The sequence below is a fragment of the Sceloporus occidentalis genome, unplaced genomic scaffold, assembly GCF_023333645.1.
Source record: "Sceloporus occidentalis isolate IW3139 unplaced genomic scaffold, rSceOcc1.0.p SCAF_8, whole genome shotgun sequence".
Lineage (NCBI taxonomy): Eukaryota > Metazoa > Chordata > Lepidosauria > Squamata > Phrynosomatidae > Sceloporus > Sceloporus occidentalis.
Genome location: NW_028316988.1, coordinates 27,769,494 through 27,783,280, shown reverse-complemented (window position 1 = coordinate 27,783,280; position 13,787 = coordinate 27,769,494). Strand labels below are relative to the sequence as shown.

General features: G+C 43.7%; 1 protein-coding gene across 2 annotated transcripts in view; it reads left to right on the top strand.

Moving 5' to 3' along the window:
* The first annotated feature begins 307 nt into the window (after positions 1-307).
* The window catches only part of BSG (basigin (Ok blood group)), a 33,007-nt gene continuing 19,527 nt past the window's right edge, over positions 308-13,787 (top strand). The window contains exon 1 of one of the 2 annotated variants that reach the window (XM_089535776.1): positions 308-435. In XM_089535776.1, the coding sequence (XP_089391902.1) occupies positions 372-435 (64 nt within the window). In that variant the 5' untranslated portion in view covers positions 308-371. The remainder of the gene's footprint in view (positions 436-13,787) is intronic. The other variant, XM_089535777.1, reaches the window with a different exon arrangement.

Below are 13,787 nucleotides of genomic sequence, written 5' to 3'. Positions count from 1 at the left end.
ATCTGATTGGCGCAATCTCATGCCTTTCACTTCCCGCTGGTCCAATCGTCGTTCAGCTCGGGGCTCGCGCCATGCGGCCATTGGTCCTCTCCTCTCTTTTCCCACCCACCCCTTCCTGAAGGGGAGGGGGATTGAAATCCCTGCGGCGGCGGCGACCCCAACCGTCTTTCCTCGCGCTCTAAACTGATTGGCTCCACCACCTGCTCTTCATATCGGCTGGTCCAATCGGCGTCCGGCTCCTGGCCAACGCTCTCCTGTCATTGGCTGCGGCGAGCGCGCCGGCTCCTCTCTCGCCCCGCCTCCCGTCCTTATCTCTCTCTGCTGGCTGAGAAGGATTGAAAGAAGTGAGACGAAGAGGAAGGGAGGCAGCCATGCGGAGGCTCTTGGCGGCCTTGGGAGCCTTGCTCTGCGCCCTCAGCGGCGCCTCCGCGGCCGGTAAGAAGCCCAGGGAAGGGAAGCATGGTGCCTGAGGGGCCGAAGGGGTCCTTAGGGGCGTTGAGGCCAAGGCTCCCCGAGGGAGGCGAGTGGAATTGAGGGAACAACGATAATCGATAACGTTTATTGATAACGCCTTTCCACCAAGAAGCCTCCCGTTAAAGATATTAACAACAACGATGATAATCAATGTTTCTTTATAACAGCCTTTGCACAAAAAGGGCAGTGCATTCAATAATAATAACAATAATAATAATGTAATAATTATTATTATGTTTAAATATAATAATAAATAATGTTTTTATAATGCTCTTTAGTGCATTAAATGTAAATAATAATTATAATATAATAATATAATTAATAACAATAATGCAATTATTATTATTATTATTATATTTACATATAATAATAAATAATGCTTCTTTATAATGCCCTTCGCACAAAAAGGTAATACATTAAGTATTATAATAATAATATAATTAATAATAATGTAATAATTATTGTGTTTAAATATAAGAATAATTAACGTTTTTATAACGCCCTTTGCACAAAAGGGCAATACATTAAGTATTATAATAATAATAATATAATTAATAATAATGTAATAATTATTGTGTTTAAATATAATAATAATAATAATAATAATAATAATTAACGTTTCTTTATAACGCCCTTTTCCCGAAAGGGTGGCACAGTAAACATAATAATAACAATGATAATAGTAAATAATGTTTCTTTATAAAACCCTTTCCACTTAAAAGTGGCGCATTAAACATATTGACCATAATAATAATAAATAATGTTTGTTTATAGTGCTCTTTCCAACTAAAAAGCGGCATGTTAAACATAATAATAATAGCAGTAGTAAACAAGGTTTCTTTATAAAGCCCTTTCCCCCTTTAAACATATTGACAATGTTAATAATAACAAACGATGTTTGTTTATAGCACTCTTTCCACCTTTAAACGTAATAGTAAATAATACTTACTGAGGAAGCTCTTTCCACCAAAAAGTGGCACACTAAACAACGATAATAATGTTAATAACAGTAAAAGCTACTAAAAAGCAGCACATGAAACACAGTAATGATAGTTATAATAATAATAATAATACAGCGTGTTGTTGCGTGCCTTCAAGTCGTTTCTGACCTATGGCGACCCAAAGGGTTTTGTTGGCGAGTTTCTTCCATTGCCTTCCTCTGCGGCTGAGAGAGTGTGACTTGCCCAAGGCTTCATGGCTAAGTAGAGATTCAAACCCTGGTTTCCAGAGTTGTAGTCCAACGCTCTTGAGTCTAACCACTAGACCACACTGCCTCTGTAGTTACTTGGATGGCATGGTATGTCTCCAGAATAGGTTCTCCGCGGCGGCATCCACGCTGGAGAAATAACCCGGTTTGGCACGGCTTTAACTGCCCTTGGAGCAAATCCAACACAGACGACAGGGAAATCGAAGCAGTCCAAAGATTTGCCATGCCTTGGATCAGTCATTGGTGAGAAGGTAAAGAGCGGTCAAGGAATCAGGAGGAGGCTAGGAATGGGAAGGGCAGCCATGAAGGAACCGGATGAGAACTGAATAGGAAAGTTGGGTTTCTCTAAGGTGTTTTCCATCACTGGACGGCGAAGAAAGCGGATAGAAAGAAGACCAGCTCATTTGGAAATGAAGGGGCGCTATGGATAGGATGTCTTAGAGATGTCTTATTCAGGCTCAGTTTAGTAGGGAGAATTCAGGCTTTATTTGCTCCAGGATCCATTTATTGCTGGTGTTTTTTTGCAGTCCATGATTTCTGTAGGACTCTTCATCAACATATTTCAGCTGAGTTGAGTTTCTTCCTATCTGCTTTCTTCACAATACATTTTTCACAGCCCTGTTTGGAAATGGGAACTGCAATGCCATGAATGAGCCTAACTTTAGTATTCAGTTACAGATCTTTACGCTCCAGAGTCTTGTCTAGTTCTTCCAGGTCCTAGCCTTCCTTCTGCTTCCTTGACCACAGTCTCCATTCTGAGCCAGGTATGGAAAATCTTGAGCTATTTAAATGTCACCCCAGAGGAACTTTTGAAATAATGTTCAGGTCTCCATAGAAGTTGCTATATCAGTAGCTCAAAAAATGTCTCTTTGTTTTAAAAAGCACACTCACAGAATCCCTAGCAAGCTCTTAGGGAACCTCAGTGTCCCAGGGAAGCCCTGCATTAAGGGCATTGGGGCTGAGGAAGAGGGGAGTAGTCCCAGTTTTGCAATGGCTTTAAGGGACAGCCAAGATTTTGAAGAGAGCGGGGATGAGAACATGACCCCACAGCACTTTGTGGGACGGATGGCGAGAGTAAAGGGAGTGAGGGAAGTGAGAGGGCACCTTCAGGATACGTTGTGGACTTTCCACCAGGTTGTGAGGAGGGAGTTGTTTTCATACTGGGAAGCAGAGGTTTAGAGAAGGTCCCCATTTTGGAATTGCAACCAGGGGGGAAAGGATGAGAGGGGAAGCAGTCTTTTAGGGAAGCAGGAGAGTGACTGAAGGAAGGGGGCTGAGGGAAGGAGAGATAAGAAAACAGCCCTGCAATGAATTGTGGGAAAGGTGTTGATCTTACAGAGGTGGGGCCGGTCTTATAATGGAAAGGGATGAAAGACTGAAAGGAGGAGAGCAGGAGAGGATAGCTCTGCAGTGCACTTTGAGAAAAAGAGATTTTCATGAAGGGAGTGAGATGGTCTCTAGTATTTTCATGGGGAAGGTATTCCTTGCCTAAGGAAACCCTATGAAATTGATAAGGTCACCATACGCCAACAGGTGACACACACACACACACTTGCACTGAAGAGCTGAATGGATGGAGGGTGGCCTCACAGTATATTATCAGGCACTTTACTTTCATGGAGGAAGGGAAGGGTGTAAGGAGTGTCTTGGTATCCGCTGGGGTTTAGCTCCAGGACCCCCTGTGGATATCAAAATCCATGGATGCTTAAGTCCTATTAAATACGAGTAAAATGGTGTCCCTTATATAAAATGGTTTGCTTTTTGGAATTGATATATTTTTAAAATATTTTCAAGCTGAAAAATATGTAGATATGGAGTGCCAACTGTATAAGGCAGGAAATTGAATGGTGTGATAGGATATAATAGGATAGGATAGGAGGGAAGTGAAAAGGATGTCATGGATCCCCCAAACATTTTGAAAGTAAGCAATCACGCCCTTTGGAAAGTGTGACTGTCGCTAGGCCCTCCATCTTGTAGCAGAGAGGACTGGTGGGGGCTGCAGAGCACAGCTTGTGTAACTGGAAATGGAAAAACAGAGGAGGAGCCCACATTCAATTTGGAGGAGGAGAAGGTTTAAATCTTGTGACAGGGTGGCTGGGTTGGGGGCTGTAAGGAGATAAATGACAACCTGGCCCCATATATGTTATGGCAGGAGGGAAAAGGCAGAAGGAGAAGAATGCCCCTCTTGTAAGAGGAGGAGTCTGAAGGGAAGGAGAAGTAAGTGCTCACGGAGAGAAACTTAGGAATGAAAGAGAGTATTCAACCTGCAGAGTTGTAGGGTGGGAGGGTAGGCACAGTTTCACACACATTATGGAAAGATGGGTGCAGGAGGCATGGGCCACTTACTTTAAGGGCACAGGAGGCTGAAGTGAGGCAGTGAAAAATTATTATTATTATTATTATTATTATTATTATTATTATTATTATCCTTTATTTATAAAGCGCTGTAAATTTACACAGCGCTGTACATACAATCTTTTTAATTGGACAGTTCCCTGCCCTCAGGCTTACAATCTAAAAAGGATCCAAAAAGGGTTAAAATGTGTTAAAATGAATTGAAACTACACTTGTTCCTCCACATTCTCTGGGGTCAGGGGCACAGGACCCCTGTGAATGTGAAAAAACTGCAAATCACAAAAGCACTATGTTTTACCTGAGAGAACACCTCTCTAGCAATCGCTAAGTCCTCCAGTGCAACTTGGTGGTCAACATCTGCCAGACATTGACCATAGAATTGCGCTGGAGGAGCTACAAAGACCTAGTGGAGTGTTCTCTCTAGGAATCTCTACTAAGTCCTTCAGTGTGACTTTTGGTTAAAGCTGACCATAGATTTGCGCTGGGGGACCTAGATATTCCTAGAGAGAACATATTAATAAAATCCGTAAATAATCAAAGCCACAAAGGCCAATGCCGCAAACATGGAGGGAGAAGTGTATTTGCATGGGAGGGTTTTGTAAAATCAGTTAGGCTACAAAAGCTGTCATAAACAGCCATGTTTTTACTTGGTGCCTGCACAGCCGCAATGCTGCTTGCCAGTGGGGCTCAAGAAGTTGGGCACGGGAGCTACGTGATAATGTTTACTTTGTGTGTTGAGAAGGGGAGGCAAAAGATTAGGGGTGGAGACTGAATGGAGAGGTAGAGATGGGAAGAAGCCCTTGTCTGCATTAGGGAAAGAGGGAGGTGAAGAGAGGTTTAAGGAGGGTGCTGCTATTGGACAGAGGGGAAATAGGAGTATGGCATGACTCCCATTTTGGGAAGACAGGAGCAAACGATTGATATGATGGGAGAGGATGACCTTATGCATCTTGTGGAGTGGAGAGGAATAGTTTGGGAGACAGACACATAAATACTTATAGAGCATTTGTGATAATAAGAGTAAAAGAGAATGTATAATTGAGGTGGTGGAAAGAGGGCACTTACATTGCAGAAACCATTTCAGAGGTGGGCTTGGCGGGGGGGCACTACATCTCTGTCTGGTTTGAACTTGTGTACAGAAAGACGCATTACACACATGGCTTTTATGTAATCCTTGTTGTTCTGGGTGGGCCACCCTGAGGGGTAGAGAGAGAGGGATGTGCCAGGTTGGCTCTGGTTGCTGCAAGCTTCTCCTGGCTTGCACTCTGCTTTGTGTACTAATGAATAGCCATATGCTGATCTCAAAGAAAGCAAATAGGGGTAACCTCTGGGTCAGTGCGGATGGGGGAGCACTGGGCACTAAAACGTTCCTGGCCTCTCTTTTGGGGAATCCCAGTTTTTCTTTTGTCATTGTAGCTATATCCCGAGTTGTGCTTCTTAGTCTTGGTTCTCGTGGATGCGTAAATTATCTCATGGAAGACTCGTGTGACTGAATCCTCCTTCATAAGAGAACCTTAAAAAAAACTTGGATGGAAAAAATTCTTGCCAACCTCAGTTACTAGCATGCTAGATTTCTGTATGTGAGGATTTCTGAGCGCTTCCACCAAGTGCTTTAAGTGGTGAAGTCCAAATGCTAGTAGTGTTGGACTGTAATTCCTAACGTTCTGGATCTCATTCTAACATTATTCATTGTTAGCGGATAAAGCCTCCTTATGGCTTGTTAGGATTCTTTCCTTCTCTCAGAAGCTTTAGGTGTTGATCTAGCACAGTGAGGAGGGCTGGTAAACTTATGGGTGCAGTAGCAGGTCTTGGGATCCAAAAGTGTCTTGACAAACCTTTGGGTGAGTTGTGGGCACATGTCTTGAGGTTAGGGCGTGTGATGAGGAGAGCAGGATAAAGGCATCTGTATGCCCAATCCCCAAAACCCAGAAAGAACGCTGTTGTGCCTGTGAAGGGGTTAATGAACCCATGTGAAGATAGATGGGCCCCTTTCTCAGATGAGAGGTAAAGGAGCCAGACAGATGCAGGTTGAGGCAAGCTTAAGGTGGCCATATAACAACAAATGGTGAGGCACCTGTCTCTAGTTGAAATGCCAGTACCAACAGTTTGGAGTAGGCCCTATGGTTGAAGAGGCTAATGAGAAGACATGTCCTCTAAGTGTGTAGTATAGTACAGACCTGCAGGGATTCCCTGTTCCCATCATGAAAGCACAAGCACCACTATCGCAAGGAGTGGACTCTGGAGTGGGGCAAAGATTGGAAGAGAACATTTCTATTTCAGTCTTCCATTTCCAGTGGTGTGACCCTGGCTTTCATGTTTGTATGGAAGCATGGGCTGCATTGGAGCAGAATGTCACTTACATTATTGTAAGAGCCGGTGGTGAACAATAGATAATTTATTGATTAATAGCTTGGGTTGCTTATTATTTGTCTTGGAGAAATGGAAACATGCATTGTAGCTGCCTTGGCTATAGCTGCCTGTAGCTCCCATGCCAGGAGAAAGGTAAATCCAAGTGCTTTGCTGCCCTGCTTGGGACATCAAGCTGAGAATGGGTGAAGATGCCTGTTTATCCAGTATAGTGAAAGGCCTTGTGTGATCTACACTGGTGGTACACAGGGCTTGAAGATAGTACTTTGGTCCTGGGGGAGCAAATTTGCAGGAGGCATTTTCTCCCTGCTTGTGTGGGTTCCACTTTCACTGACTACAATGTGGAGATGCCCTGGGGATATGGAAAAACAAGGTCCTTGTTGATAAGATAAAAATAAAGATTAAAAAAGATAAGTTCCTTGTAAAAGGTGAGGGTTTTGCTATTGCTGCATGCCTTCAAGTTCTTTGCTACATACACTGACCGTATCACTGGGTTTTCTGAGGCTGAGAGTGTGTGACTTGCCCAGGGTCACTAGTGGGCTTCTATGGCTCAGCAGGGATTCAAATCCTGGTCTCCAGAGTCATAGTCCAATGCTCAAGCCACTAAGTCACAGATTGCTGTCATATTAATGTGTGTATTGGGAGTCATCTGTTGCAAGGTGACATTTTATTATGCAGAAAGGTCTTGCCAGAAGCATACTTTGACCATGAGAGAAAGGAAGACGTTGGAATGGGGGGACACTGGGTGATACTTCTTATTTAATGTTGTATATCTCCCCTTGCTTGCTGAAATCTAGAAGTGAAGAAAAGGAGTTGAACCAAGTTGGACAGTACACTTGACTCTGCACTTTATCTAAGATACCTTTTTTCCAGTTTGTGTTTCACAGAAGTAAATGCTGCCTATAAAGGTTGAACTGCAGTTAACATCCTCTGTTTTTAATGCAAACTGGCTTGATCCTGTTCCTCCTCCCCACTTGCCTACAAAGATTTCTTTCTCCCTTCTTGCTCTCAAATGATAAAATAAACATTGTATGTTGGTTTCTTTCTAACAGCTTAACAACTGGGCAGGAAGAGTTCATTGGCCAGCATAAAACTTGACCAGTTGCAAAAGAGAAGCTGATCTTAAAATCTCAGAACCCTTTTCATATCTATGCAGTCCTTCATTTGCTAATCTGTCGTCCAGATTTCCTAGAAGCTGTTAATGCAGCATTCCCAAATCTGTTGTTATCAGTTATGCTGGTTGCGGATGATGGTTGTTGCAGTTGGATACAACTGGGAGGCATCAGATAGTGGGGTGAACTAATGCATTCATCAATTGATCTATAGCTGCTGGGTCATGGCACTAGGACAGAACTAAACTGGCAAGGTTTTTGAAACGATGCCATTCATGCAGACCAGGTATTTCATAGCTTTTAAAATGGTTTCAGCTTGCTTTGAAAGCAGTGGGGGACTGTGAGGGATTTAGTTTGGATCTCTTTGCCCTTCCTGTGTTTAGGTGACAGATGTCTTGGAAGAAGAAAAAAGAGTTCAAAAACTGGGGGCCAGTAACAATATGAACAAAGTAACTTTTCTCTCTGTCTTTTAAAAATCTGAAGTAGGGCACTCATTCCCTGCTCAATCGCTAAAGTGTTGTTACATATGAAAATACAGACTTTCCCCCTCAAAGTGTTTAATCATCAGGGAAGAAGACATGACCTTACAAAACCAGCCCTCGATATTCAGCAGCAATCCTCTACTCTTTTGCTTGTATTATATCTAATTCTGTTGTTGTTGTTGTTGTTTTTAAATTAAATTAAGGCTTATTAATGTTAATAACCAGTGAAGCCTCTCAAGATTAAGAGTTTACAAATGTAGTCTGGTGCTTACCCTAAAAGCACCAGATCCCTTTTGATCTAGGAAGCTAAGCAGCGTCAGTTCTGATCAGTATTTGGATGGGAGACTGCCAGTAAGTGCCAGGTGCTGGAGGCTATGTTTTAGAGGAATGAAGTGGCAAAGCTACTTCTGAGGATTCCTTCCCTAGGAAAGCCCTGTGAAATTCATAGGGTCGCCATAGGTGACTTGAAGGCACTTACGCACACTTAATCCATTCTCACTTAAAGATCTTTCCTGAGAGACTAAGGACTTGTCTGTGACTGGCAAGTCTGGCTCCTTCACTTTGCCTCTAGCTGTGCTTCAGTTCTTCAAGAGGTTTCCCAGAATATCTTTAGTTGGCATTTCTAGTCATCTTGTCCTCCCGTATGTGAACCTCTTGAGATCTGAAGGTCACTTTGAGCTTTCAGCAGTGTTTTTATAGTTGTTGATTCAGTTTTATATTCCACACTGCTCCATAGGCTCAGGAGTGATTTAAAATGCTGTCCAGCAATGGCTGAAAAGGGAGATCCTTGTTGAAAGCGAAGCTGAAGTGGCCAAAGGAGAATACTCCTCCGTTATCTAATGCTATACCATGGTATTACAAAATGTTTCTTTGTTGTACTTATGTATGTGCAGCACGTAACCTAATGCTTTACATACAAACTTGTTCAGCAGGCTCAGTGGTCAGTGATTTCTCGCTGGCTCTTGCCTGCTCCAGCCTAGTCCTTGCACAGGGTTTGGTTCCCCATATCCGAGGCCGGGATGCTTGTTCCTTGAGCGACAAATGCATCCGTGATAGTTCAGTTGGGTAACTCTGTCGCAGACACTGACCTCTGTGTTCAAACCAGAGGATTAATGTTTGATCAGACCAATCTTTGAGCAGATCATTAGCTTAGCTGCCCTGAGAAAGTGCATGTGACACAGCTTTTACAGTCGCTGTTTGGCTCCTGCTGGGCTGAAGCACTGAGGAACCAGAACTGTAAAATGGAAGCGGAAAGCGGCATTTTAGTAAACCACCAGAAACTTGCAATGGTTAGCTTTTTAAAATGTTAGGGACAGTGGGCTTTTGAAGCAGTGTAGGTGCTTTGAATGGGATAGGCTGCCTTCCTGGCCGAATCATCCAAAAATATGTATTAAATTAGGGGTTGAAAAATCTATGAACATATGAAGCTGTAGGGTTTTACAGCAGAAGCTTTTCACCTGACTTTCTTTTCAATGGAGAACAGGGGCCTTCAGCAAATGAGCCCATGATCTGCTGGACAGAGAGAGAAGCTGCTTGGGCTCTCTTCCCATTTCCATGAAGCCTCTTGCAGTTCTGCTGTTTTGCAACACTCAGAGCTTTGTCACCTTCCCATGTTTCAAAAAACGTCAGTGCCTTCAGTGCCACACTTTGCTGGGAGAAGTGAATGTGGCCTGGGGAATAAAGGATGTCCTTTCTTCTGAATTGCTTTGTCATGTCTAGATTTCCCTGAAAGAAAAAATCAAGTTCGTGTGGGTAATAAAAAGGAGACACTGTAGAGCAATGTTTCCCAAATGTTGCAATGTTAGCTTGGCTAACAGTCAGGAATTCTGGGAGTCGAAGTCTAAAACTCCCGGAGGACCAAAGTTTGGGAACCACTGTTTTAGAAGGTGGTGGGATCCCTCCATAAGGCTCTTGGTAGGGAAAGGAGCTCTTCTTGCCAGGAGGAGAGCGTGTTTGGGTTTGTCCAGCTTGTGTGCGAGGGACTTTGATCTACTTAATTCATGTGTCTCGGATCCCTCTTTTTCTTTTCCTAAATAATTTATCTTTGTTCACGGAAAAACACTCCTTTCATAATAGTCAGTTTGGATTTCTCACCCTTTTCTTTTCCTCCTGGGTGTGTTTTCTCTTGATCTATCCTTGGCCGCCCTCATTATAGGTCAGAGAGAAAGGTTGGTCTCCTTTTTAATTTGCTCTTGTTTTTGTTGGGGAGCTGCTGCCTAGATTTGCTGTCTTGTGCCAGTTCTGAGCTGCCCTCTTGTAACACGAAGCCTCCACCCTGCCAAGGAATGAGCTTTCTCCCACACCTTGCGCTGATGTGAGGCCAAGAAGCCATCTTCATGGTTTTCTTCAGCTTAATCTGTTTTGAATGTTAATGTCTCAGCTCTGCAGTGCTAAGCAGCAAAAGTCTCTGGGCAGATTTCATTTGGATGCTTGCTCACTACTAAAATGTCAGCTGAGCTTCCCTTCCCACATGCACACAGGTTTGCATTAACATCCAAACAATGATACCTTTATTGGGACAACCAAAATGCACAACTCCCAGAATTCCATAGCCTTGAGCCAGGGCTCTTAAAACAGTGCCAAAACGGGTTACTTCTCCAGTGTGGATGCAGCCTGAATATCTCTGCAGGAGGTGGAGACTGTTATCTCCAGAAACAGCCAAAGCTGGGAGTCAAAGCCAGTGCTTTGTATCTGTGAGGGAACGTGGCTCTTAGCCAGGACCAGCGTCCAGAAGATGGCTAGTTGCCTGTATCTGTCAGATAGTGTCTGCACACCAGGAGCTCCTCCCTGTGTCCTAGCTCAAAGTGGGGGGTGTCTGTTTATAGTTGAAGGTGACTTTACTTTGGAGCGAAAGGGCAGATCATGTGTTTTTCCTTGGGGCGGTTATGTAGGAGCACTTGTGTATGAACTACTGGGAGAAAACTGGTGTTCGCCTCCTGTCGTCCGATAGTCCTCTGCCCTGCTTGGTTTCAGCTGGATTTTTCTACCTCAATTGAAAATTTAAAACCAGTGGCTTTCCAGTTGCATCGTGTTGAAGGCTTGGTCAGCAGCTTGTGCCAACAAATGCAAACCCCATACAGTGATCCTGCCCAGTCTGGTATCCTCTTGATGTTTCAACATCACCACCTGGCTGTACTGCCTAGGAGTAAAATAGTCTGGAGGGCATCAGATTGGGGAAGCAAGGCATGGAGCTCAATGTTAGGAAATACTGTATGACTCACCTCTGGGCTGTTACAACTCCATGTTAAAACAAGCAAATTGTTGCATATTGAAAACTATTATGGCGGGAAGTAGGACAGATAAAGCAGGTACATTACATTGGCTTTTTGTCCCCTCCATCTCCCCTCCCATTGGCCCAGATTCTCCAGTCTTTTGCAGATGCGCTCACAAGATGTAGTATTTTAGCTGCATAGTCAGGTGGCATCCAGATGATTTCTTTGGCTGTGCCAACTGTCTGTCAGCAGTTTGCACAATCCTTTGTCAAGCCAAGCGTTTTGAGCATCGTCGGACCCCTGTAGCTTGGTCCTTGTTTCGAAGCGTCTTCTACTTCAAAGAGTAGTGCTATTTTAAATCTGCTCCCCTATGAATTCAAGGGTTCATTTGGAGACAGAAACAGCAGCTGGGTTGTCTAGCCAGGCTGACCTATGAAGGGGGCTGGTCCTTCTGACCTTTAGAGCGGGATTATTTAATAAATTTCTTGACTGCCCTTCAAGCAAAGTAGACTCCTAGAAGGGTTCATAACCATGAAGTTAATACATTAAATAAAATAATCTTAGGACCCCTCATAGAATATATGCTTTGCTTGTGAAGTGTGAAGTGCTTGTTTTGAAAACCCAAGCCACAATTGCATAGAAAGTCTTCAGAGTTACACAATTGCAGAATATCCCTTGCATCAGAAGGAAGTAAAATCCCTGTGATGTCCCTTATCTTTATGGCGACATTGTTCTATATTCTGTTTGTTCTATATTCTATTTTCAGAGAGGGAGAGAGAAGGCAGATTAATATTGGATATAACACCAAAAAACAAAATACGACAGCATATAAAATCCACAGAAGAGCAATTCCTTTAATAGCCAGCTAGAATGCACAAAATGCACCATGCAAGCTTGCCCTGAATTGAGTGCCAGTTAATTTTCACTGGGTGATCTTGAGTGTTAGGGTTATGCTCACATTATGCCCTCTCTGTTCCAGAGGGCACCGTCTCTTTGCTGTTGGCATCATATCTTTTCTAGGCGTCTGAGGCAGGAGTCAATGTCTTTCAAGAGGCCATGTTGATAGATGAACAGGCTTTTGTGCTGCCAGGTTGCTGCTCAGCCTCATTGTCCTCTTCAAATAGAGGAGCCAAATTTAGGGTGTGCTTCATGTGGCAGGGGGAGGCAATTCCTGTTTATATCATCCTGCTACGTGTTTTCTGACTCTATTTACTACACTTTTGTGGGGTTTTAAGAGAGCAAGCAGGGCATTTGTTAGTCAGAGAGGTGCTGAGTCAGCCATGACTAAACAGGAGGGAGTTCAACACGCTTCTCACGTAACTGAACCCATTGAAAGTTCTCCCAGGGGAAGGAGGGCCCTTGGTCCTCTTTAGAAAGATCATTTAGCAAGCTGTGTTGAGTAAGATTTTACAGCAAAGTGGATCAGGGGACGTTGGGTTGGTGATTCATCATGAATCTGATGCAAAGATGAAATTGTGTGCTTGAGACCACATCAGGTAAATTTTTCCACTTTGCACGGCCAAGAAAATGATCTGGACATTTCTATGCAGGATGCTGGCCATGAAAGCTAGCAGGCTTCTCCCTCGCCCCTCAATATTTCAATGATTGACTTAAAGGAGGCTTTCCCTTGTGAGATTCTTATCTTCCCAAACAAGCCTGCATGCTAACTGGCTGTTAAAACAATTAAGATAGGCTGGCTGACAATTATGGAAACTCGGTAAGAGGTTATAGCTTTCCTGTCTCTGCATTAGCACTTACCTTTTGACCAAGAGGCATAAGTATGGAAGCATTACCCCAGCTGCTGCCTGGAGCAACATTTGCCTTGGCTTTGACTTAAGAGAGGAATGGACCTTGGTAATGTTATATTACACACACACACAAGTTGCCTGCTCTGGAAAGTTCATATTCCTTCTGTCTTTGTGAGGAATATTAACACACCCCAAACCAAGCCATATCAACTGGTGAGGCACCCAATTTCCTTTCTACAAGACCTTTTTTTTAATGAAGCCATGGCCAGTGAGCCCAGGTGAACCCTTTGCGTTTTGTTTCTTTGATCAAAATAGAAATGTGGTTTCTAGCACTAGTTTTTTGTATGATCCTCTAGTGCCGTTTTTCCCTTCTGTTCCTGAGTCCCGAGGGCTAAGCTTTGCCCTTGTTGTGGTCTTAAAGATTAATTTGTTTGGGTGAGGCTTAACCAAGTGGACTTTGCTCCTAGTCTCGGTAAAATGTTTTCCGACTTTTATTTTTTACTGACCCCTTCTTGGTCCTACCTGGCCTTTAATGTGCTAAGTAAGTTCAGGGTGATGAAGGCTTGTGGAGCAGGCTGGCTAGTAGAGAGAGAGTTGGCTAAATATGTTGATAATAAGAAACCTCACACAATGGTCCCCAGTCAGTATGGCTGGGCCGTGCGCCAGGAGTTAGCCATGCTAGGTCAGCTGACCACATGGGCCACACGAGGGTAAGCAAAGGAGCACTTGTTTCCCTTCTGTGGGGCATAAAAGGACGTGCTCCTGTTGTTGCGTGCGCTTTCTCTGCTATTGTCTAAAAAGCCCTTGTCTTTGTACCTTGGCATGCCTGG